The sequence below is a fragment of the Anabas testudineus genome, chromosome 12 (assembly GCF_900324465.2).
Source record: "Anabas testudineus chromosome 12, fAnaTes1.2, whole genome shotgun sequence".
Lineage (NCBI taxonomy): Eukaryota > Metazoa > Chordata > Actinopteri > Anabantiformes > Anabantidae > Anabas > Anabas testudineus.
Genome location: NC_046621.1, coordinates 7,077,428 through 7,104,520, shown reverse-complemented (window position 1 = coordinate 7,104,520; position 27,093 = coordinate 7,077,428). Strand labels below are relative to the sequence as shown.

The window sequence follows — 27,093 nt, the reverse complement described above, 5'->3', positions numbered from 1 at the left end:
TTCAACATTTAGTGTCTTTATAAAACAGATTTGCAAAATATAGCCAAGGCTCATTCATTTAAATATGCATAAATAGCAAGAAAATACTTTCCCATTTCAATTCAAATCATTTGGAACTTTTTTATACACAAATCAAAAATGAACATTGTATGAAAAAACGGGATGAAACCCTCTTGATTTGTTGCAGCAGGAAATAAAACACAACCATACTGTATAGCTAAAGCGGCAGTTTGATTATTCAGAAATATACATCCTCTGAAGACACATACTCAGAAACATTAAAACAAAGTCTTATTCAAGTCTGTGAAATATCAAAGTACACATCATACATCTTTGGATGGATGCCTCAGAGTCTTTTAAGAGCTTTTTTTGTTTGTTTTTTTTTATTTAAACATAATTAGCAATGCAACCATAATTAACACCACCATGGCCAACAGTTTGAGTCTATGTACAATAGTGCAGACGAGGAGCTTAATTCAGAACAAGGCAGTGGAAGGATAATAACACATGATCAAATATCGTCATTTAATCGACATCAAGTGGTCTTCCTTTGTGTTAGAATATTATTTAATAGCCATGTTGGAATCAAACGTACTTGCAGGACATGTGCCAGACGAGCGCCCGGCCTTTTTAATGCTTATTTGAAAACACTCCTTTTTATATAACAACTAAATACATCTAACCAAGGCTGAAACTCCTACTTTCATTCATTTATATTTTCTTTTTTTTTTTTCAATTATATATCAATCACTTCCTGTTCAACAAAACGTCCTGCTTACGCATATACCTTTCTAAATAAAAGCCTCATATCAACTTGCTTCAGAGGACAGTGTAATCTTATTTTGTAATATTATTTTAGACCACCTTGTAGATAAATAATTCAAATAATAGATACATAACAGTATTCCAATAGGTTTTCCTCATTACTAGTTCTGCCTCTTTTTAAATGCTATCAAAGAATTTGTAAACATTCATGTGTTGAAACAGTTATTTAGCATGAACTTTGTGAAAGTATTTGACTGGGCTGTTTTTTAAAGTCCCTTTTACCACCACATCAGCAGGCTTCAAAAGGTTTACTGATCTTATTCTTTCACTTTTTTTAAAAGGTGCTTTAGGTGTCTGGAGATAAACAGACACAGAAATTAAGATTTTCTTTCTTGTCTTTCTTCTTATTCTACAGGACAGAGTTCATTTGGCCGACTCAGGGATGGGTGGAGCACGCTCAAGTCTCATGGTCCAAGGGTCAGAGGTTGCAGCATAAAATGGAGAGTGGGTAAGCACTTCTTCTCCAGCCAGGGCGAAGGCAAACACTCCCCTCTGCCTCCCTGCTCCGGCCTTCTCCTCCTCTGCGTTGTGTTTCCCTTCTGCTCGCCGCTCCTCCCTGCTTGCACCGTCCACATTCTTAAATCCCAGACCTCTGTTGCCAAAGCCGAGCATCTCCCCAAGTCCATGACTCTTGACTCCTTGGTACGCAGGGTTTAACCCGTTCTCCTCGAATCGATTGGTGGCAGCAGTTGGAGGGCACAGGAAGTTACTGGTGGTTGTGGACCGCCAAGCAGCCGGTTTTCGTCCTCGCCGGGGACGGGAGATTCGGCAGCTCTGCCTTTTGATGTGTCGATGTAGGTGGTCAGACCGTGTGAAACTTTTGTAGCAATGCTCGCACTGGTACGGACGGACTCCCGTGTGGATACGAAGGTGGTTTTTCAGGTCGTAGTTGTGGACAAACTTGGAGTTGCAGTGGAGGCAGATGTAGGGGCGCTCACCTGTGTGCTTCCTCATGTGGATCTTGAGTTTGTCTTGTCTGAGAAGAGAACAAAACCACATTTTCACACGATATTTTGTGGGTGGAACAGTTCACACATGCATTGCAACACTACCCTCTGCTCTTTTAGATTTTGTGTAGTAAGCAAGTGACTGCACTTTCAAGCCAGTGTTTAAAGATGATCTGACCCGTTTTAATGTATGGTTTCCTCACTGGTAAACACTGACAAAGCTCTGCTCTAAAACACAGGTGGAAAATATGCCAAAGAAGGAGGATGTAGGTGAGCGAGATATCACTAATGCAAAGAAACCAGCGGAGGGGGCTTTCCACTTTTAGCTCTTTGATATTTAAATGAGCTGAAAACAGATAAACCTCAGTCAAAAGAGCATGGGGTACTTTTCCATTAACACAGCTGTGTAATACAAAGGAACAATAACATCTCGAGAAGCACGTACAGTGAACAGATGATAGTGATAAGAAGTACTGCTTCACATACCGGGTGAATCGTACTTCGCAGATGGTGCACATGTACGGTTTCTCTCCCGTATGCGTCCTCATGTGTCGCGGAAGTTTCCCAGCTCCTTGGATGACCTTGTTGCAGATGGGGCACTGTTGTGAGGCTTTGGGTTTCATCTTCCGCTCCTCTTCCAGCTGCCAAGGAGGGAACAGCGCCCCCAGGTGGGATGCAGAGCTCAGGAAGCTAAGGTATGATCGGAAGTCAGCTTCATCCTTAATTGGACCCAGGGCATGACCCTCTGACGGCACTGACCCGGAGTTCATGGTGCTGCCCAGGCCCGAGCTAACAAACTCTTTAAGGAAGTCGCCATGGAGCAGACTGGGTGGGACTTCCTCTTTCATCTCCTCTTTTATGATCTCTCTTTTCACAGCTAGATCAAGGGGCCTTGAGGCCTCAAGTGGTGCAGAGTTGGGGAGGGTGTGCGGAAGAAGGCCTTGTGGGGAGGCTCCTGCATGGGGATGCTGATGGTGGCTCTGTTCCAGAAGCTGCTGGGGGAAACCAGAGAACTCAGAAGCCCACATGGAGGGGTAGAAGCCCGGGAGGAGAGGTGAGAAGTTGGCCCTCCTGTCCAGTGTTGACATACGGGGATACAAGCCTTCTTGGAGGAGAGACTCTATGGAGAAATCCTTGAGAGCTCGACTCTCCATACTTTCCTGCAACACAGAACAGCGTCATCAGCCTTACAACCTTAGAAGTTGCATAGAAAATAAATGATCAGTAATAAAATACGCAGTGAATGGTACCTGTTTCCCTGTTATGTTGTCTGGAGACTGGGACTGGGACGACTCTCTGTGCAGGTCAAACTGTTGGTGGTATGTGGAGGTGCTGGGAGGTGGAGAATCCTCAGTCCCCAGAGGAGTCTGCTCACCCCTGCTCTCAGACGTCTGCAGTGACCTCTCACTGACGTTGTCCTCCTCATCGTCCTGCTCATCTTTCCTCGACCTCACGTTCTCCTCCTCTTCCTCCTCCTCTTCTTCCTCCTCCTCATCTTCCTCCGCATCCTCCTCTTCCTCCTCATCCTCCTCTCCCTCCTCCTCCCGCCCTCCTCCGCCACCTCCACCCCCACTGTCCATAATCTCCAGGCAAACGTTGATGATGCAAGGAATCTCAAGCATCTGAGCTGCGTTTAAGATTTCTTTAACGTTGGACGCCGTCACGGTCAGAGTGGAAGTGTAGGCAAACTCAAGGATGGCTGTGAGACACTGTGGAGCTACAAAGTCAATTTCATACACCGCCGCAGTGTGATGGGGATCTCCACCGTCAGTGGCCACTGTGAAGAGCTTCTTGAAGTACTGGCTGCAGGCAGCCAGGACTGAGCGGTGGGTGCGGTACTCCTGGTCCTCGACAATGAGGATGACATCGCAGAGCAGCCCGTCACGACGCTGCTCATTTAGGCTGCAGAGGACATCGCTGCTGTGATTTGGGAAGGGGATCCCGATCAGGTCTTCTTCTCTGTGATGAACCATTATCTTCTCTTCTCAGTTGGTTATCTGAATAGGAGGCAATAATAATAAACTGTTTAATGATACTTAAACATGGTGGTGTAATGAAAATGATATTCTGTGAAAACAACAAAAACTCAGTTATCCTCGTGAATAACTTTAATTTCATGACTGTTTATATTTAAGTTTGTGCCCTTGTACGTATTATGTGTGTATATGTATTGTATTGCGATTTTACATCACAGAGATAAGCATCAGAAAACCCCTCTTGTAATATTTAAAAAAATATTTACAAATATATTTAAAAAAAAAAAAAGAATTGAGCATTGGGAATTTTCATTATCTTCTTGACATTTTTCTACTCAACTCAAAAAACATTGAAATAATGAAAAATAACATAACTATAGATGCTAATAATGAATAATGGTTAATTATGTGCAATTTGTTCTCTTGTCTCTCAGTGACTTCCTGAGTAAATAAAGCCTAACTAATCGATTAACACCGTGTCGAGAGAGCAGCGTCTTAATTTGTGTCACCAAAAAGAGCCACAACTTCGGAAAATAGATCCTATTGTTCATGGAAAAGATTGTTTTTGTTCCGCGTGAACAGTAGAATCTGAACAATCTGACAAAACTGTAAATGTTATTTATCGACCCTCTGTTTTTTGAAAGATCGCAGAGCATTTGTCTTTCTGAGAAACAACTGTGGGACAGAAATTATAAAATACAGTATGAGGCACAGTGTGTGATACGTTAAATGATTAATTTGAGGTTGCCCTTTCTGATTTCCTGTTGTCACAGGCACAGAGCAGCGACTGTCAGTTCTCATAAAACCGCTTTGCTGGTTTCGTGATCCCTCACCGAACAAAGGGTCACTATTATAAACTTCACTCTCGTTATCACTGGTATGGAGCATGTTGCAGTGGGGAAGTGCCAACAGGAAGATGATGAAGCCATGTTAAAGAAAGAAAAAAAGAAACAGGAACTGAAACGCTGATTTAAAGAGTGCAAGCGGCCCACAGCTCGGTTTGAAGTGGAGTGTCCCTGATGATAACCAGTGTCCATTCATTACATGAAGGATTTTCAAGAAGCGCTGATATTTGAATAGTGGGAGGCTCTTAACTTGAAGCTGGTATTGTTAACACAGTGAGTGACAGTCTAGCTTTATTAAAATATACTGTAGGCATGCTTGCTGGTGTGCCATCTGTGCAGCAAAGGCAACAAGTGGTAAATACAGCATGTCTCATTTTGAGCAGCTCAGATAATATTTATTCTCAAATGTGTTATCACAATATCTTGTAGGAACGTGTGCAACAGTGCGGGTTAGGGAAGCCCGTCATCTTGATAAAACAGTATTTGACTTTTTTTTTTTTTTTTTTTTTAAAGACACACTATGAGGATTTGATGATAAGTAGGTGAGAATTTCTGTGCTAATGTTTTTACAGTAATGTCCATCCCTCTTTTCTGTCTGTGCCAGATATGAGCGCAAGGCAAGCCGATAGCTTCATTTGAACAAAACCGTGTGTTATTGGGATGTGGTGAGAAATGCAGAAAACAACAAAAGAGGTCAGATTGCACTCTAGATACTGTATCCTGTCACCGTGCTTACTTTGCAGTCTATCCTGTCCTCGATTATTCGACAGCACAGAGGTTGACAGCTCGACACAGAAGACGTGTCTCTGTTCACTTAGTCAAATCTCCTTTTCACAGTTGCCTGAGTTTCTACCTGTTGATTCACAGAGCTGTTGTTTACAGTCACAGTGCTAAAACTTCCTCTGGCAGGGTGCTCATTCATTCACATCTATGAATAGAACATAAACTTAGACGTCCACACTTGGTGGTCACTAGAGGCATGTGTAGATAAATACTTTGAAGCGGCCCCGCTCACCGCAGCTACATTGTTGACTGGCTCTAAATGGGCCATGGCTGAAGCCACACACACACACACACACACACACACACACACACACACACACACACACACACACACACGCCTCTCTAGTTCTCATTTTTTGTGCTGCAGTGGATCACAGCACAGGAGGAAAAAAAAAAAAACTAGTTCAGAAACTCTCTTAGTTCACCTGCAGGTATACGACTTGGATACCAATCTTACATGTAGTTTATTCTTGTCGATCTTGTTGCTAGGTAACTGTTGCTATATTCATGCCATTGATACAGTGTGGACATAATTAAAATGTCTATAGAGGGGCGTGGTGGCACAGGACACAGTCAGACCTATGAAACTACACTGAGTGGAAAGTGGAACAAAAGAGTAACAGAGAAAGTTTGTGACCAGGCAAATTGATGGGATAATGAATTCAAAATAAAAATAATAATAATAATAATAATAATAGGAAATAGGTGAATCCCACTCATACAGCGCAGTGCTAAAGTCAGGTAAGACACTCACCACAGCTACATTAAAACTTCCTTCCCTCTGCAGATTGATGTTTCCTCTACATTACACACAACATGTAACATTCATAAAAGTAATAGACGGTGGGAGATTCTCAAGTGAGCGAGCGAGAGAGATCAGATGGCCCTAAAAGTTCCCTAACAGGTTGCACAAACATCAGCAGAGGGGCTCCTCCCTGTGACAGCCTGCCAAGGTAAACAATAGTGCAGAGCTTGGAACAACACTGAGTGGATAAGAGGAAGAGAAAAAGAGTCTGCAGGGAGGGCTTGGCGAACCCACTGTCATTCTTTTGCTGTCGACCGATCCCACCCACTCCTGGAACTGTGGGACACGTGCTGCTGTTGCTGTTTGTTCGCCTGGTGCCCCGGCGAGCACCACTCCCCGCTGTTCCCACTGTTTGCCTGCCACCAGCTAGCGCTAGCTCTTAGCAGCCGGCCCCTAATTACAATGTGGAGAGGATCTAAGGAGGATGTGCCACATAGACAGGGAGGGGAGGAGGGCACAGCTTTCCCACCACAAAGTCCTGGAGCGACATTTCATCAGCCAAACAGCCTTAACCCTTTGCAAACACAACCACCCACCCCCCCCCAACCCCACCCTTCAGAACTGCCAGGGTGGGGACGCCTTGTGAAAGGACTCTGATAATTACTGTTTAAGTCATTTGGCTCTTTATCCATCTTAATCTTGAGTCATGGAAGGACACACAAACTTTTTTTTTTAGTCATAAAACTGGCTGGATAAATGTTCGTCAACTGTCTTTAGGTGGCACGATGCTTGAATAAATAAACGGTGAATAAAAAGGGTAGCGCCTGTTTATCGCACTGGGATTATGGAAATAGCTTAAGAGGGATTTTGTAGTAATAGCTCAGTATCAACTTAATTAATAAAGCAACCTCTGATGGACTGCCTTTCTATCTGTCTCTCTCTTTCCGCCTGCCACTACCGGCCACGTCTCCTCTCATGCCTCACTTAGTCACTAACACGTTCAACTCAGCACTCCCACCCCAAATTATGTGTCACCTCTATTCAGCGTCGTCTTTCTCCCAAGAACTTCATCTGCTTTCCGGGCTCTGACCACCTCCTCCTCCTCCTAATCATTCGCCTCTTCCTCCTCCTCCTCCTCCTCCTCCTCCTCCTCCCTCTGTCCCTGTTGCAGCTGTATCATCATTATGCCCAGAGCAGAGCAGCTAACTTGTCCCTATCCCTGACCGCTCAGGCCACAAATCAGCAGCTAATGTCCATCTCAACCCTTGTCACGGGCAGACACTCATTTGGCCTGTAAGCTACAACACCCAAAGCCTAGTTTATCCCTGTCAGGCCAGCGCATCCACCTGACCCACATGCTAAATCACCATCAGCCAAAGTTTACCCCTGTCACCAACTGCCCATAGCAAACACCTGCTAAACAACTGTCACAGCTGGACAATTGCACAGCCAATAATTTAAAGTATTGACAGCCACAATTCACCTGCTTATTAGGAGAAGACATTCATTTGAGCTACTGTGTGCGCTAGTCCATTATCACCAGTAAAACACCAGTGCACCTGTTTCTTGAGGGGATTCTTCCTTGGTTGGTGTTTTAAAAGACAGTTGTCTGGAGCCCATAAGTCACATAGACAGAGCTTCTCAGTTTTATCTTAATTGCTGTCAATTACTACAGGTGAACAGTATATAATGCCTGTTACACAACATGGATTGTGCATTTGTCTTTGAATGTCAGAGCCAAATTAAAGCACTCGACTGCACAAGTTTTGCTTAAAGGTTGACGGTCGCAGTCAGTTTGGTTCGTATTGTATCACATTTACACTGTTGGAGAGCGGATGGAGGTTAAGGAAATTAGTGTGCTGACATGTACACCATTATTGTAAGTTGAGACTAGAAAATCAGAAAGTTCAACAAACCTCCTAGAATCTGGCGAAACATTAATTTACTTTAAATAATAGATTCTTGTTTGAATGTTTGAATGTGTATCACTAAGTTCAGCTATAATTCATTATTCACTAGATTTGCTTTTGCAAAGTAAAATGAAGTAAAATTAAACTATTTGAAATAAATAATGGTTGCAGCCTCAACAGATCTACTGTTGAGGCCACTTTAATGCGCTCGGCTCCTTAAAGAGCCCGTTTGCACTAGTGTCATCTCTTGAGCCTTGAGGGGGCCCATAGCTAGACACCATTATCTCTCTTACCCTCTAAAGTAAACAAAAGTTTATGGTTCGCTGCTGAATATTGGTTCACTGATTAAGAATGTTTTTTCTAAGCTGTTCACCATGAAACGAAGGACAGATCATTTATTATTCTGCACCATCTTATGTGTTTCTACTTCTTAGCTTGGTCGGGATAAAGACCCCTGAAATTAACAGATGAAGGTTGCATTTATTCCCATATGCAAGGATAAAACAATACAACATTTAAAACCATTTTAAAAGCAGAGATATTCTTACAGTCTAGCCTTGGTTTAAAAAAAATCTTCACTTATTTATATAGTTTTTTTTTCTCAATTTTCACAAATAAGGACCTAAAATAAGGTGTCAACTAATTTAAATGTTAACATAGTTTTTAAAAATTTTCACAGGAGTGCTCAAGAAAAAAAGTTGCAAACTCTTATCACACCCTGACGGATGCAGGTTAAAAACTGACTTATGAGACATAATCAGAGTAACAGTGTGATTAAGCAAACACGTCAGTGGTATGACATTGATCTATCATAAATTTCCTGTCAAAGTTTGTGAGAAGGTGTGAAACTACAGGTACTCTTTGAAATTGGCACAAACACTGCCGTATCTGACACACCATCAACGTTAAATACATCTTTGTTTTACTTTGTTTGTAGCTTATTTGAATCTTCTCATTTTGAAGTACATGTTGCATTTTTCGATTTATTCACGCTTGTTTAGAATTTGATCGTAGGATTCAATGAGAGAAACAATCTGCAAAGTTTCACAGCTGAATGAAAAACAACTGCCGTTAAACAGGTCTAATACTGGTCATTGCTTTTTGTATCTACATGAGGTAAGAGGTCTCTAAGCTGACTCGCTGTAAACAATAATTTACAGCTCAGCCTCAAATCCATAACATGTTTTTATTTTGTCCACACTCAAAAACATCTCCTTAAACTTTATGAATTACCTGAGCTGTTGTTTTGGATTTAAAGGAGAATGTCGTGTAGTGTCGATATGGAATATCTAAAAGTGAAATATATAATTACTGCTGGAGACAAAACACATACTTAAGTCCACTAAAACTACTATGTTTGACATTTCAAAGACATGTTGTGATGCTATAAATACTCAAGCTATTTCCAGAATTTTATAGCACAATATTTACACTGCAGCCTAAATAATTATGAGTCATTAAGTGACTTTACTGACCTGTTTGCACATTGTCAGGCCTTTATGATGTAGAGCAGAGAGCTACAACACTCATATAAACTAAGTCATGCATGTGTACACACTGTAACATAACGCACAAGTGTAAGCTTGTTCACACACACTCTAACACTGTAACAAATTATTACGGACATGTACTCTCAAACACACACCCATGCTCCAAAAGTCTGGCATCCATATAAACTCACACATGTCTTGATACGTTCCCCAGCATTCCACAGCTTTCAGCAGCCTTCACCTACCGTACCTTCAGCTTCTCGATTCCCCGCACGTGTCTTTGTATTTCCAGACTTCTAAGAAGCGCTGCTGCTCCTCGCTTGACCTCTCAGCATTGCCCTCTTTAATTGAAACACAGCTGCCTCTGGCTTTGCAAGTCTGTCAATCAGTCAGTCAGCCAGGCAGTCAGTCCATTCACAAGCTCCTCACTCCAGCCACAGATGCCCATTCACAAAATAAAAAAAAAAAACAAAACACCCTGGGAGGAATATCCAATGGAGAGAATCAGGAGCGGCGCAACCGAGGAGAGCAGAGTGTGATTCTTGGGTCTGTCTGTGTAGCAGCGTGGCTAGTGTGGAGTTTAGAGTCAGGATCACTGTTGTGTGTGGCTCATGTAGGACGAGCGAGAGAGTGAGAGGAAGGGAGGGAGGGCAGCAGCACTGCGCTGTGGAGATGTCGCACCACTAGTTTTTATAGCAGGGTGGGTAGCTGGAAGATAATAATACCCCATCCTCCTCCACAACACAAGTTTAAGCGCACTGTGTAATAAGCCCATGGCGCAGACACCCTCTGATTTAGGTCAGACAAAATGAATTTTTAGTTGTGTTAGAGTGGATTTTGGTATAAAGGGACCGGGGCAAAGAAACTCGAAGGGGTTGTTTGGGGAGACGGAGGGAGGGTAAAAAAAGGAAAGGAGAAAGAGAGAGAAAAGTTGGAAAACTATTTTGTGCACCTCTGTTAGTTAGTCCCAAGCTGAGATGAAGAGGGCGAAACACAACTGCAACTTAAAGTCAGCTCATATCCATTTACACCTGTTTTAAATGAAACCCTGCAACACTCTCTTTTCTCTGTCACACCCACCCACCCACCCACCCCCAACCAAAAAAATATTTTATAATAAACCTGACATTTAACCAGCTCTTTGTGCAGGAGTTCAGGAGGGTCACGCACAGGCAACAAAAGATGCACACTGGGCATGTACAGTCCCTGTAAATTCTCCCCGACAAGACAGTAATAACTGAAAACATTTTGATGTGTGGTACCCTGCACTCAAAACCAGACAAAACTGACTGATTCTGAGTCAAAGGTGTTAATGTGAAAGGAAATATTGCTTAAAAGCTGAGTCTATCTGACACTAAATTAAACCACAGACAGTGAAAAATACCACATGTAACTTTGTAGGGGGTTATTTTCCTTTTTGTTAAAACGTTTTTTTAACCAAGGTTTCAAAAACTAGGCTGAACAGAGCAGAAGGCCAATGTTAGATTTCTGTTTTGAGTCAGAAAGCGCATAAGCAGGGTAACAGTTGGTGAGCACACCACCGCCTCAGTCTGTGGAGAGGAGGAGGAAGTTTGTGCAGAAAGGTGTAGATAATAAGCCAAACTGTAAAAGAATGTATTGAAGAGGTACACAGAGATACACATCGTCAAGAAAGGTGGAGACTTTCTGTTAAAGTTCACGGCACCGGAATTGAGTGTCATCAAAAATGGCTTACGAACGCGTCCTATGTTGTGTGTAGGCCTGTGTGTGTGTGTGTGAGAAACACTAAAAAAGGAGAAACAGAAAAGAAAAGGGAAGAAAGACTGTTTCCTTTGCTGTTGCAGAAGGACTAAATGTTTTACTATGACTTCACACAATCACAGGATCTGAAACAGACAGTAGCCAACGTCATTAAACCGCGCCTTTTGTGATACTCTTTTTTGTTTTTTGCTTACAGCAGGAATTCTTCATTGACTGTGGATTTATGCACTTAAAGGGTTTTGTTTTTTTTCCATACAGAAAAAGAAAACAAAGCAAAAGTTGTGGTGCAGATGAAGAAACTAAACCAGTCATCTAATCCTAGCAGTTTTTCATTCATGAAGGTAGAACATGTAGTCAGACAATGTTTTCTTAGTGGTTACCGGACCTTCAAATCTGCTAAAATATTCCCAACCATCCATAAATCACAACCGACTACTGTGAAAGCAGTCAAACTGTGTCGCATTAACCTCCACAAACAAGTAGACATCACAGTGTACATCAGACTGCTATGCCCACTTCCCCCTGAGGAAAACACGGACTAAAGCAAACCGCAGCCCATGCCCTGGCGGTTTACACTGTTTTGTACTGGGTGAGAGCTGAGGCCAGCTCACATTGGCATTTAGTATATACAAACAGGGTTAGCCACTAACTGCTAGCGAGCTGTCCAGATGGCCAGAAAAACAACATTTGCCATCCTATAAGATCAGGTATCTGTTCTAAACATGTCGCTGCCGTCATAGCAACACACTATAAGTGGTACCTGGGTGGACTGCTTTGTTCTTAACTCTATCAGACTGCAGGCTGTTGTACTGCACACTGTCACTGACCGTGATTGACACAAACCTGCTGTCTAATGGTGCAGACGCGTGATGTGTAAAAGACACTAATTTGCGCTGCGGGTCATTTTGCGGTGTAATTTCAGAAGTGCCTCGGCGAAATTAATGCACTGTTTCATCTAATAAAGCGTGGCTGATTGGCAGACTTATATTAAGACAGTCCTAGCTGTTTTATAGTTTGTCTTGCAAGCATGAAGTCAAAAAAACGCATCTTTTTTTGTTATTGTCGTATATATTTTAATATATTATGTCATATTTCCCTTTCCTCTCTCCGTCTTTCTCAAGTGTTAGGCTTCACCAAAAACTGGTGAATCTTGTCACTCAGTCTGAGTGCCAGCAGTCATAAGGGGCTGAGTAAGAGTCATCTGTTTTGTCTGTCTGGTGTCTCAATGTACCTGTTTATTGCCACCTGCTGCACCCAGCAAGATACACGTACCAGGGCAGCAGATTGGCACTTTGGAGAGGAACGCAGTGTGAAGCTCATTACATAAAATTGATATCACAGAGACTTTACTCAACTTGCATGACAAAAACTGAAAGTAGGCTTCAGAAACAGAAAAATATGATTCATCTGAACAAAATGCCCCCCCCACTCCTCTTTTGGTAGAAGCCTCCATTGTGTGGTCCTAGTCTGCTTGACTCACTCAGGCTGGCCTGTCTGACACACAGCAGTCCCATTACCACTGCTTGAATAAACCTCACCTACACACACACACACACACACACGTTTCTACTGTATGCATTCTCAGGCCCCCTATGCAAAGTCACTCATTTTGATCTTGACAGTATCTTTTATTCTGCTCAGTGTGTAACCCCTTTAAAAACAACATTAGAGCTACTGTGGGGATCCAGTTAAGAGCTGGAGGTTTGAAAGGAAAAAAAAAAAAAACAAGTTGGCGACCTGTATATTTATTCATTTAGTAAATGATGTGCTCTTGTTGTTTGCACACACTCAGTGTCACCGCATCAGAAATCTAGTGCTTCCACACAAAATACTGTGTTTTGCAAATGTTCCTGTAAATATCGGAGCACAATAGGTTTTAAAATACAGCTGCTAACAGTTGTGACACATCACTTACTGACTCTCAGACCTGCGGGTCCCCAGACTTGAGAGCTGTAGTTGAACCCTTTCTATAGACCAGGAACACGATGTATTGATTGACAGGAGCTCCCATCTATGACTCTCTCTGATTGGTTAGTTGGATGCAGATATCTCTGCATTGCTGCAAAGCTGTTCAAATCATAGAAGATGACAGCATCTCTCCACCTTAAGACATGTTTTGGATCACATTTTATCTAATAACTAATTTTTTCAAAGGTTACTGCTGAGGCTTTGATCTCCAGGTTGCTATTGACTTTATCTTCCCACTGGCTGACTCTACAAAACAGGTCTAAAGTATGTAGCCACATGCTTAGCAAGTCTTCTCTGGGTTATTAACTGTTAAGGCAGACAAACAAAGCCAGTCCAACTTGAGCCCTTTTCTCTGTTGTCTCAGAGGCCAGGTGTGGTCTGGTATGGGAGAGAAGCAGGAAAGGGAGGCAGTCATGCACTACAGTCCAGAGATAGAGCACCGCAGCAGCCTCCCAAGTCTGCAGCTCCTGCCTCCAGAAGTCCAAGGACAGAGAGACACATGCACAGATGCAATGTTGCTTAATACAAAAGGGAGGCAGGCATGTCTGTAAACCCATTGTCCCCCATGTCTCACTCAATCACAGACAAATCCTCACAGAGACACACACCCATCTGTCATTGCACTGAGGTCATTAGAACTCACCTTGGAGCATGCCATTCGGGTGAGTTAGGTGAGGGCGTTTGCTTTCTGCTGATCTGTCTGTTTAGTGCTTTAACTTTCTCCTGTTTTGTCTTCTTTTCAAACATCCTAATCAGGATTGGAAGCTTTGCCAGAAGGGAGGTAAAGTACACAAGCTGCATATTTAGAACTGCGAGCGCTAGGAGAGACAGAGAGTTACAGTGTTTCACAGGTGGCCATAATGCGTTGTATGAACCCGCCGCTGCGTCAGGATAACCGGGATGTTTGTGGTGATGTTTGCCAAAGACAAATATAATTATTTTTTATGTTTGAGGCCATTTTGGTCCACTTGTATTTATGGCTTCGCTAAAATGTGGAAATGTGTTCTCAACGTGAAACTGCAGCGAAATATGGAGTCGGTCCGCCCAAGCTTCGCTACGGCGCTGCTGCCTCAGAATGCATTTCACTATTGTGTTGTGTTCATTTGATTACCTTGGTGCAAATATTTGTGTGTGTGAACATGTGTGCGTGTTGGGAGGGTCCTGGGGTGAATGAGGACAACTCCTTATGGTGATAACGAGAAGGAGGCCAGCCTTGGTGGGACAGCCTCTGTCTGCCCTCAGGTAGTGTGTGTGTGTGTATGCATGTTTGTGTGTGCGTGTGTGTGCGCATGTGTATGTGTGTGTATCAGCAGGAGAGCCCTCAGGCACTCTGGCACCTCCTAATTAAAACCAGTCAGGCTGCAGGGCAGGGGAGACAGATGCCTGTCATGACACACACATACATACGTACATACATACACACACACATACATGCACGAGGTGGCAGACCACATTCAACCACATGCACAAATACACAAGTGTGATGCGTAGGTCAACTATTTTTGGACTCGCACCTAATCTCATCCCACCCACTCAGGTATCACACAGATACCTAATCTGTTTCTAACCCAAATGACAAATGAAAAAAAAAATAAAATAAAACAGTGAAACTGACACAGCTGTGACATAATTCATGTTAATAAGAGTGCTTACAATCGATGAGAAAGACAATGTTAACATGCAATTTCATAGGAATCCATAGCTTATTTTTAAAGATTTGCCTAGGGTTAAAACAAATTTGGCTAATTTGGTTTGAAAAGCAGTCAGTGGCTTCTCATTAGTTTTATTTCTACCTGAAAAGCTGCTGGATTATGGCCATTTTATTCTCCAATGACACACAGCGAACAGTCCTCACACACGTCTCACATGCAGTCGTGACCCATAGTAGTTTCCAGATTGACACATCTCTCTTTCTCCCCAGCACAAAATGAGACATAATTGTGCTGAATGTCTGCTACCTGCAGACTCTGTCACATTTTATATCCGTTCCCCCATGTACGGCCCAGAGCACATATAGTACTTAGCAGGCTAACTGCTGTTTGTCTGGGGTGGGTGGGTGGATCAAGGCATGCTGCTCTCCTTTCTCTCCCAGTGATTAGATAGCATAAGCAGGCCAGCTAGCCTAACCCACACACTCATGTCTCTAAAACTGCCATGCAGCCCTGCTTTCTCTCTTGCTGCCTCTCACATACAGGTGGGTGGACCCACTTATTCAACCCAGATCTTTCTTTTAGACATTATGAAATCGTGCTCTTTTTTTTTTTTCTTCCCTTTCTTCTTTTTCTTCATCTAACTCCCTGATGCTGAATGGCATTCAACTATGTACGTTCCCCTGCAACGTCTTTGCAGCTCTGTTCTGCAAAGGAGAGGTTTAATTTTCTAATTTACTAGGCGATAATTTTGCCTGATTGCCAAGCAGAGAGTCATGTCTCTTTGCACTTGTCACTATAGGCTGGGGCTGTGGGTTGCCAGTGGTTACAGGGGCCTATTTTCTATTATCTAGGTAACATTCAGGAAACACCCACAATTTGTATGTAAAATGCTTCATTGCACAACCACATTATAAAGTGTGGCCACCACTGACATTTCAGATGTTCAAATGTGTGATAAAAATACTTCTCAGATGACTTTGACTGTGCTAGAGTATATAAAGACACTGCAAAAATGCATTACCATTGTTATTGAAGTAGTAAATACAGTAATACAAGTATTGCATGGGATTAATGACATGACTGGATAAATAAAAATGTAAAGTAATTCATTAGGGGAAAATTGGTTTGTCATAACTAAATAAAACAAAGAGTTAGTTTGGTGCAAGATTCAGTGTTTATTGAAGATAAATACTAAAAAGTCATAAAAACAAAAAAGCAGCAGCAGCAGGGACAGTGGAAAAAAGAGGAGGAGAGCGGTGGAAATGGAGAAATTGTAAACGGAAAGAAAGAATATAGCTTGAAAAGCAGAGAGGGTGCGATCGAGCCGACCTCTGGGAGTGCGATTGCCTGCCTCCCTGGCTGCTTTGTCGTTTCAGTCAGGCACTGTGTTTCGTGAGGAACGCAAAAGTACACAAATCCCACAGAAGGAGCTTTTTTGGCAAGGCTCGGGCCTCCCACCCACGGCAGCCTCTTCAAGCCTCCTCCCATCCTCTATTCATCTGTGAGGGGCGGCTTACTCACCCAGCCCAACTCCACACAACAAAACCTGGACCTCAATCCTACGGAGGAAGGCGGACACGCACACATGCATACACAAACAGCTACTCTGAAATAGTAGACATAGAAACACACTTTAACCTGAACGTAAGGGGAGTTTTTGAGGGTGCACACCTAAATGATCGGGTGACACTTCATGGCACAGATCAGAATCTGTCTTAGCTGTCTCAGCAGGATTTAAAAACACTAAAACTGATTTTAGACAACTGTGACAAGATGACATGTGTGTCATAGGAGGTTAAAATCAGATTGTGTATCCCAGTGTAAATGCTGTTACATGGACATGCCCACATGCTGTCAGGTGGGAAGAAGGCGTGTGGACTCATTCACTCTGTCAGTCTTGTAATGAACACATTGCATCGTTTTGCAATTATGAAGCTTACTCGCTTGACGCATTCACACACCAACACTTGAGTCTCTCTTTCTCTCAATCAAATACTTTCATGCTCACATGCATTTACCCACTTGCTACCGTGCATTTTTGTGCAAATACAAGGTCACTTCCTTTATAGGGTGACTTGAACATTGGCTCATCCTATACAGTGTACTATAGGTGAGATTGTGCAACCCGTGAATGAAATGTGCCTCAGGTAATGTTTGTTAAACACAAGAGAGGCTCTGTAACAAAAGACCTGTGTGGATCAGGTTCAGTTCAGATAATCCTGGAGAGAGAAAGAGGCAGACAGAGGGCTGCAGTCAGGGTGTGTGAGATGAGAGTAGGTGTGGTAGTGTCTATTTGACTTATCCCCATCTAACCCCAACTGTGGCAGGAAGAGAGCTCTGTAAATTCGGCTTCCTTCCATTAATGATTAAGATTGATAAGCATTTCAGGCTGAGATGTGTGTGCGTTGTCTAAATGCTGCTTTGTAGTATTTTTGCAAGACAATATAGGCTAATGTTGTCCCCCATTGGCTCTACTTCTGATTTCTTACTTCCTACATTGGTTTATTTTGTGTACACTCTGAGAAAGCCACATTTTAAAACGTACACAACTTATTGATAATTAACATGTATGTGATAACGTACCTACCCTGATGTCAGCATTGCCACTAACGGCGTCATCTGCTTTGAAGCTGCATGAACTGATAATGCATTATTAACCACAACTGTGTACTGGTAACAACAATAGTATATATACAGTTTATATGCAGTATAATATAATGTAAAACATTTATAGTTTGGAATATAGATAATAGTTTGCAAGCAGTGAGGACAATACCATGACAAAATCTGATAATTCAGTTCAGTTGTAGTTTTCGATTAGGGGGTGAAGCAGCGATCAGACTGTATGGCAAATTCTGATACTTTAAAGGTTAGCAGATACCCACGTGTTTTTGATAGGGATGATGGGGGTGGTCACAGACAGGAAGAGTGAAATTATTTAAAATGTCACACTTCTGCCCCCACATCTGTTGCACAGATAAACTGAATCTGCAGTTTCATTTATGGTTAAATCAGATAATATCATAGCTGTTTGAATATTCCTGGAGGACAGATCATCATCTTTTTTTGCTGCCGTGTCAATTACAGATGTGTCCTCCTCTCACACTAGCTTAAATCTAAACTTAAGGCAACTTATCCGTTTCCCCACAGTTTATTTCAGTTTCTTGATGGCAGAAATGTGAGGATGACAGTGACAAATATCTAGAAATACAAACTAAGCGTAAATCATCATACAAGCTGCAGCTTCAATAACCAGCAAGAGTAAAAATTATATTTGTCTTTCAGTTCGTTCCAGCTTTGTCATGCTTTCACTTGCTTCCTCCTCAGTGTGTGACTGTTACAGTATGTGAAAAAGGAGGCTTTCACTGTACGCACATCTGTTGCAAGATATGCACAGGAAAGTTTCTGGACAGCACTGAGAATAACTGGACATCCTTTTTTTTTTCCTGCATGTCCTATTATAAAAAGCTTGAGATGTGGAGTCATTTGCAACACAGAGGGACCTGATTCTACAAAAGGTCAGCCATCCTTTAGTCTGATTCTAGTGCTCAGTGGGTAGCAGACAGCTCTTGCATGCTTTGAGATTTTGCCACAATACACAAAAAATATAATATCTCATTATGACTTTTTTAGGATATGGGGAATAGTACAACGAAGAAAAAAAGCAGAAAAGAAAAGAGAGTGAAAGAGACGGTGAGATGTTACTGACCTTTTAAGAAGAGAAGTTTTGATTTCAGTTCCTCTCTCTCTCTCTCTCTCTCTCTCTCTCTCTCTCTCTCTCTCTCTTTCTCTTGCACCCAGTCCCTGTCAGGAAACTCAGCACTGTCTCAGCACTGGCAGACTTGTGAAAGTGAGAGCAGGCGAGATAGAGACTCAAATTTGCTCTGAAGGTGTGTCAGTGATTTGGGGGAGTGAAAAGGTACTGTTCCACAAAACGGTTATCTAAGAAACACAACTAAACAAAAAACTGCTACACCCACCAGCCTCAGCCAACACCCCTCCCTCCCTCTAAACCTAAAGTATTTGGCAATGTTCCCTACAAGTCCACCTGTGCTTAGGGGAGGGGAGTGACACACACAGTCACAGGCCAAGCCTTAAAACCTGCTTGAGAGCTTGCACTGAGTGGTATGAGTCTGGTTAGAAACAGAGTGGTGAGCCATGGACAGAGTAGATGGAGGGCTGGAAGAGGCTGGAAAGCAGGAGCAAAGAGCAAACCAGGAGTAAAGGGGTGAAAAACAGGAGCCGTGAGAGTGGAGCTGCTAGTAAAGCAGCCAAACTGAGGCTGATGTGGAGATGAATAGTCATGCTGAGGTTCCAAATTAAGCAAAAAAAAAAAAATGGGGAAGAGGTTATTGCATTATAAGGCAGGGTTGAACTAGTGGGTGGGTCTTCGGCCTGTGCCAAGCAGGAGCTAGAGGGGTTCATATCAGGTATCGAACAAAAGACATATCAGGGGAGAAAGGTAGTGTGATAGAGCCTTGGTGACTGTATGTGAGTGTATTAGGGTGTGTGCTTCAGTGTACCAGTTCGTACCTGGCAAAACTTAAAAAGTATTGCCTTGCTCTGAAGCCTATAATGCTGTATAATGGGAATGTAATAAGAGGGTGTAATCAGTGATGTAAATAATGCTGAAGCTGTCATACAGGCTGATACAGCCGCATCATCGTGGGGTCAAATGGTTGTCAAACAAGCTCCAGAGATAAGTGTAATTTTTGTGCAACTTAAGCTTATATATAACTTATGTATATTTATGTACATAGCATGATTTTGAAAACCAATCAGAGCACTCATGTGTCTGTAAGCAGAAATGTGAATGTGTGTGATGAACCTGCAGAGAATTATGACCTGAATCTGCAGCTCTCCTCATCAGTTTGAACTTATTTCCTAGTGTCATTGCTTTGTAGTTATCTCTTCAGTCTGTGAGGGATCAGGCAGACACTGTGCTAACACCAAACTTTTTTTTTCATGCTGTTTGGCCAATAACTGCACAATATCTGCTTTTTGTTTGAGGTGGTACTTCTATTCATACTGATAGTAGTATGAATAGAAGTACATTCATTTCCACAAATCTTTTAGACATTAGCCGGTGAACTTAGTGAAATATTTAGCAGGAGTTTTTAGAAACCAAAAAGAGTATATGATAATGTTTCAACATCTTTTCCATTAACAGAAACGGGTTCACTACTCTAATCAATCTGAACTGCATTTTGGACAAAATCCATACCAACATGGAAACAAGATGAAGACTCCACACAGAAGCAAACAGGAAGAGTAAAGTGTAGGTGTAAAGTGAGCCACTGAAATGCAAGTAACATTAGAGCAGGTTAAATGTTCGTGCTTCCTATGCAAAACATGCCATCAAGGCATGACATGGGGTTCTTCCCTGTTACAGACGCTACAAAAACACAGGACACACATATAGTTTGCATATTTTTTTTACTTTTAATTGAAAACTTATAAAAAAGGATCAGAAGTGACAAAGAGTGTGTTTTGATCTAAGCAGCTACTTGTAAGAGTTAAGGTGACAATAGCCCTGCTGTTAAAGTCTCCTTTGCATGATCTTATAACCCAGCCTCAAGTACGTTGCATTTGTTTATAGATACACACACCCAACAGGGGTTTGTTCCTTATGTGTCCTGTCCTGTGCAGTGTCTTGTCCTCTACAAGGAGTGGTCTATTATTTAACTTCCCACTGAAAATTGCTTGAGCAAATTTGCTCAGTCATTATATTGTTTGAACCGGGTCACACAAGGTTACAATGGAGCCTGAGAAGGAAGTGTAAAACATGTAACGTTGTGCTCTCAGTCTGTGCAAAAGCTGTTTCATTCTGTTAAAGTAACTTGGGATTCAGCACAGTTGAAGCTGATGTACTCTCATCTCTGAAAGCACAGACTCCCAAACAGTATACTATGAAGCATACCAAAGCACAGAATCATTATACTACTGCACCTGACATGAATTCATTTTAAAGAAAAGAGTGTAAGACTTCCAGTTGTCCAATCCATAGGCTAGTTGTGTACTTCTATGCTCCACCAAAAGGTCATTTATTTACAGCTGCAACACCTTTTTTTTGCCTCACCCTGGATAACTATGTCTAAGACATAGACCGCTGATAAGGAAAAAACAAAGTAACTGTCATGCTTCCAGCCAAAGAAGATGATAATGATCATGAGTGGGCTGCTAACAAAGGGTTAACATCAGCATTAAAGAGGAATCCACAGTTCTGTGATTGGATCGCCACACAAACCTGCTCCAGTGGAGCCTTCTTCATCCGGCCTTTTAAAGTCCAAACAATAACCTGGACAGTAAAATTGCCCACCTGACAGGACGGCTTCAGTCAGCTGAAAGTAACCTCAAAGGTTTTGAGATTTGGAGTGGCTGTACTCCACACTTCAAGTGAATAACAAAACCTTAAAAGCTAAATTAGACCACAGAAGATGCAGAAACATCTTCTTAATTGTCATTCCTGAAGGGTTTAAAAAAAAGAGTTCACTCCTGCTGCCTTGAGCAGAGAAAACTTCCAGACTCGCCTTAAAGTAGACCAGGCCACTACTCACTCGGTCAATCCAGGAGCTGCAGAATCTCCTTAACCCTCTGTATTATGATGCATCGCATGCATCATGTTTTAGCCACCGTGTGAAGAGATAATATCAATCTAAATTAAAATCCTCACTGAGCAACTTCTTTGACAATGCCAACTACCCACTTCAGATGAAACCACAGCCAGGACTCTAGATGCAGACTCTGGATGAGATAGAAAACTGCCGTGTCTCAATTTCCAAATAACAAAGCCCCAGGACATGGCGGGTTACTTACTGAGTTTAGCTAAACCTGATGTATTGTATACTTAATGATTGTGTACAATCTGGTTCCATTATTTCTCCATGTTCAGACAAGCCCTCCTTCACTCTACAGAATGCGAACAGCCCTGATTTAAAAAAAAAAAAAAGATGTCCAGGGACCCCTTGGACATGTCCTCTTACGGACCATGATGTAAAAAATTGTCTAGTAGACTATCGACTATAACAGATTTCCTTAAGTGTTCATCATCTTCTAAATATCACGTGTCACAAACACAAGGAGGACGTAGTCATAATCGCCCCAGATGCCGAGGAGGCTTTTGATCACACTGAATGGAAATTCACTCTTTCTATTCTAAAACACTTTGGTCCCAGCTTCAATAACTGGATCTCCATTATGTAAACCCACCCCCAGGCAGTAGTTTTGAACTCTCACAAACATTCTGTCTAAATTAGGAAGGTACACTGGGGTTGTTCTATTCACCATAACTCTTCAACTTATTCAGTCCAGTTTGGGCATGTCAATTTTAGATGTGCATTAAAATTCTTGATACAGCCCACAAGCTAAACCTATATGCAAACAGTTTCACAATTTTTATAGCTTTTCCTTGTTCCACTGTTCCTCTTCTCCTTGAGCTCATGAATTGGTTTGGAAATCTCTCCAGATATGAAATAAACTATTAAAATAGTAAGCATATTACTACTTCCATTCATGTAGACATTGGATATCTACATTCAACTTCCTCCAAAATAGTGCACAGTGAATTTAAAACTCTTGGAGCGTGTTGCTACACGTGAATATAGCAATCTCTTGAAATGAAACTGGAAACAGAAATTGCAGTCCCTGAAGAAAAACACTATCTATCTCACTGGTTGGTCACATTAAAGCCATCAAGATGGTAACACTTCCAAGATTTCTGTTTATTTTTCAGTGCGTACAAGCATTATTACCCAACTATTATTTTAAACTGTTGGATCCTATAATTTCATCTTTCCTTAGAAACTACAAGTATGCCACAATATCTACAAAGCATCTCTGTGAAAGCGAATCCCAAGGGAGCTTTGGTTTTGCCACACTTCAAACTTTACTACTTGGCAGCAAATTCCAACGCTTTGTCATATTGGCACAATCCCCAGCCTAAAAATCTGCCTAAAAACCTGCCATTTGTGTACATGGATAGCCCTGATTGCCACAACCTGTGTCTTAACAATAACCTCGTCTCCTGGTGAACCTGGTCACTTCAGATTTTATGACAAATTAATGCAGAAAAGGGTTCACATACTTTTTCTTGCCACTGTACATATTAAAAGCCTACAAAAAAGTATTGCCCCAGGCCCCTTGGTTGCCATATTTGGCATAATTTCTATTTCTCTTTTTGTCCTTCCAGCCAAACACATTGTTCTCCAGAATTGGAAGTGAAAAAAAAATTCAAGTCGGCAAATGTGCTTCATCCTGACTTTGATAGACACTTGTTAAGCAGAAGCTCCAGTTGAAAGGCAACTTCTACCCCAGTTCTCTATCGCAAAGGCCTTTGTATGCCCTCTTAATTGTTTGCCGACTCCTGCGTGTGCTGTGACACACAATGAAATGGGCATGTGCAGATACGTTCTAGCATACCACTACAAATAATTATCAAGAGGTGTTAGCCTACGTATTGTACGCCTCGGTATGTGTGGCTAAGTGCTGCCGGAACGTTATCCGCGGTGTTCATGCTCACACACGTGGATACATATTTGTGTATTTATGTGCAATTTTGTGTATGTGGTTTATTTGGTCATAATTTCTTCCCTTTTCTTCTTTTGATCTTTTTGTTTTGCTTAGTGACTGTGTTTACTGTTTACTATAAAAATTACACAAAGTCCTATCATGACTCTTTGAGATTGTCCTAAACTTGTTCTCATAAATGTTTAGAACAAACACAATGGAGTGGTTCATATTTATTAGCATAAATCCGTTGGCAAGGTTTAGCATCCTGATAATTACCGGGGCTTCTCAGAAAATTAAGCAGGAGGAGACACATCAAGGGCAGTGCAGCAGAACAAAATCTGAGTTTTTAGAATTGTGAATTTCTCGTCAAATTAAAATTAGAATAATCTTGTGCAAATTCTGTTTTTGCATGATTGCTTTTTCTCCATGACATGCATAAAAATAACCTCCAACACTGATTTAAGTCAGGCTTTTTAATTACCTCTCTGCATGTGTCTTCTAACCTGGTGTTTTTTTGTTTTGTTTTTTGCTACATGATGTGAGGGTCCAAGGTAGAGAACTACGCTTTTTGAATATAACAAAGAAAGGCGCTCACAGTACACAAAGCAACAACTCTAAGTTACACCCACATGCTGCTGTTGCTTTCATCCTGCCACCTGTGGAGTGGGTGTCACCATCCCATCCACCAAATCTGTCAGACCTGCTCATGCTCACGTGCCATATTTTAGGTGATGGCTTCTGTTTTATGATGAGCCTTTGTTTTAAAGCAGGTTCTTTTGTCCCCGCACAGTGAAGAGAGAAGTAGATAACTCGGAGTACTTAGTACTGTCTTTTAATACAGGCACTTAAAAGTGTAAGATATTTTCAATGTTGTCAAAGAAGATGACGTGAAAATATGTCCTGGTCTTTGGTCAGAAACATTTAAACATTTCCTAGAATAAAATGCAAACAATAGCTTTCAGGGTGATATTTCAAAACAGATTTAATAAAATAATTCTAACTATGCCAGCAGAAAGAAAAAGAATAGATAATAAATCAGAGAAATAAGAAGTATATACTATAATTGTATAAGGGTGAATTACCAAACATACTCTATGGCCATTCTTTTCTCTTAAAGACTGATCTATCAAGCTAACTACTGTAGAACTACAGGCAGTAACATGGGTCAGAGGTGTGTAGGTGTGTGTGGGAGGTGTCAGTTTGCAACAACATCACCAACACTGTCGACAGCTTACTTGGTTTTCAAAGTTTCAAACTGTTTCTGTGCACTGTTGCCCAAGATGCAAAACGTCTTTTTGTTCTCATCCAACTGCTCTGTGAGTGGGGTTGAAGTGCAAGGTGAGCTCCTCAACAGTTCCCGTCAGTGTCCTGTTTGTAGACTCAGTTCTTCATGGATTTAAGCCCTTAAGTGACCTTGAAAGTGTCATTACATTAAAAAAAAACCTCAATATGGTTATTTTGTGTGTTAGCCAGATTAGCAAATTAGCCGTAATCAGTTTAGGTTTATAGGAATATTAATCTGTTTCAGGTAGTTTAACTAAAGTATTTTGATGATGATGACACTAGATAAAAAGACAGAGACTAAAAGTCATCAAAGTTATTATAATTCATCCTGAAGTGAACATGAATGCCTGAGGCTAATTTCATGGAAATCAATCCAATATTTTTTTACTTTAACTGTAAATGTACAAATATCTCAAGGTGGTGCTGGAGGACAAGTCAATGCACCTTTAAATTCATCAGGATTGATCCTCTAAGGCCCACGATTCTCAGTCAGATATTTGACAAAACAGATGTGGTCTGCGTGAGGTTCTGGAGGACAAAGCAGAAAATCCACAAGGTCAGGAGGATTTATCCTCTGGGGATAAATCTGCAGGAAGATCTGCAGAACATGTTGCGTCAATGCACTCAGTAGCTGCTGAGACTTTCCAGTCTGGACCAAATAGGTCAGACAAACTAACAGAGGGGCTGTCATTGCCACCCTAGAGCCATGTTGCTAGTAAGTGAATACTACTGAGTTGTGACTTTCTGCAAAAGTAACTGCCCTGACAAACAAGTTATTTCTAGACATGAAAAATGAGCTGTGCAGCCATTCTCCAGTGCATGCTTAATTTACTAAACATTTTCAGATGCAAACCATTCATCTGGCTGATTAAAGCAGGACAGATAACAAAGTTTAGTGAGATGAAATGGTTTAAATTTGCTGCTATGTTTTAAATTTGCTAACTGAATTTCAGTCCATCACATCCAAAAATCTTTTTTTTCCTCTATAAGAATGAAGAAGTTGTAGTTGAACATTTGCTATCCAGTGTGCTATTTGAATAAAGTCTTAGACTTGTGGGTGTTGGACCAGTGCGAACAGTCAGATTTCCTGCTCTCTGTCAGCTCAGTGTCAGGGTGGCACTCTAATGTACTGACCTCAGACCAGGAGTTAACTGTTGTGAAGTGAAATGCTCTTAGCATGAGCTGCGAATGTTGTTTGAAAGTCATACTGCCACATAAGAAAAGTTAGAAAAAGTGAGGTCGGGGAGGTTTTTAAGCATCAAGTTTTCTGCCATACACAAGAAGAATAAAAATGTAAATATATAGAATGGACCTGAGTTCAGCTATTCTATATCACTATGAGCATGTGGGTCAGTAGCAGATGTCTCATATTATAAAGGGGCTATGTGCAGGTGTGAGTTAAATGTAGAGTATATAAGACAGCAAATGACTGTAGCATCAGTGTGTTACTTTTATTAGTAGTTAAAGTTACTACATGGTGGCTTTAGATACTCACCTTTGACTCTGTGCTAAATATCCAAACTACACCAGAAAACCAGTTTAAGTCTTTGAAATTAGAAGATAGTAGGCAGACAGACAGACGTGAGCACACACCCAGAGGTGTGAATGACTACGAGACGTATTGGTTTAGGGGCTAACACACCATTACTCATTACCCATTCAAAGCGTGCCACGGAGAAACCTTCCCATAGCTGCATCCATAATACCACTATAATAATCATAAAACCAGTTTAACGTGCCTTACCAAAACAGAAATGGGTAGGAAGCCATAGTTGAAAGAAGACACAGAAGGGGAAAGGTGAGGATAAGAGACTTAAAGAAAGCCACTGAAGACAGATTGTAGTGAACTGATTTATGTAGATGAACAGAAAAAGGTCCACATTCTTACGCAGATTCTTCTTCTTACATTTGTATTACACAAATATTTAAATAGAAGATTTAAAGGTACAGTAGTATTGGTTATTTTTCCTGAAAAGGTTTCCTCAGCCCCGCTGGCCATGGTCACCATGGAGACTGTGATATACAGTACAGTACAGATATACAGCCTGGACACATCATCTGTTTTACTGCTACAGCAGCGATATACTGTATGTATCTGATACCAATTCAAAGTTTGCTAACCACTTCAGCTGATTTGAAGCGCTCTATGATTTGGATCTTGCTTCTTCTATTGGGGGGGTCACAGCATAAAGGACGTCTTTGCATGTCTCTGTGTTTAACTATATGCCACACATGGTCATGAGACTGAAGCCCAAAGTTAAGCTTTTATTTGTACACTGACGGCTCGAACAAACAGCCCTTAGTACAAACTCTACAATAAATTAGCATGTCTGTAACAAAATGTATGTCAATGAAATGCTGGATTTGTGGTCTTCATAAAAAATCTGACACTACACTGGCAGCACTCCACATAATAAATG

The 27,093-nt window shown here is 41.5% G+C and overlaps 1 protein-coding gene across 5 annotated transcripts; it reads right to left on the bottom strand.

The window, feature by feature from the left end:
• Window positions 1–18,713, bottom strand: LOC113158913 (zinc finger and BTB domain-containing protein 7C). Of its 5 annotated transcripts, XM_026355250.2 has the most exons (5): window positions 9,772–10,205; window positions 9,265–9,320; window positions 3,023–3,769; window positions 2,259–2,932; window positions 1–1,801 (listed from the first exon to the last, which is right to left on the bottom strand). In XM_026355250.2, exons 3-5 carry the CDS (start codon window positions 3,743–3,745, stop codon window positions 1,189–1,191), a joined length of 2,010 nt encoding a protein of 669 aa, XP_026211035.1. In that variant the 5' UTR covers window positions 3,746–3,769; window positions 9,265–9,320; window positions 9,772–10,205; the 3' UTR covers window positions 1–1,188. The 5 variants fall into 5 exon arrangements, with proteins under 5 accessions (XP_026211035.1, XP_026211034.1, XP_026211036.1 ...); XM_026355249.2 differs by lacking the exons at window positions 9,265–9,320; window positions 9,772–10,205 and adding an exon at window positions 18,591–18,713; XM_026355251.2 differs by lacking the exon at window positions 9,265–9,320 and having other exon boundaries at window positions 9,767–10,205.
• Window positions 18,714–27,093: the final 8,380 nt, after the last annotated feature.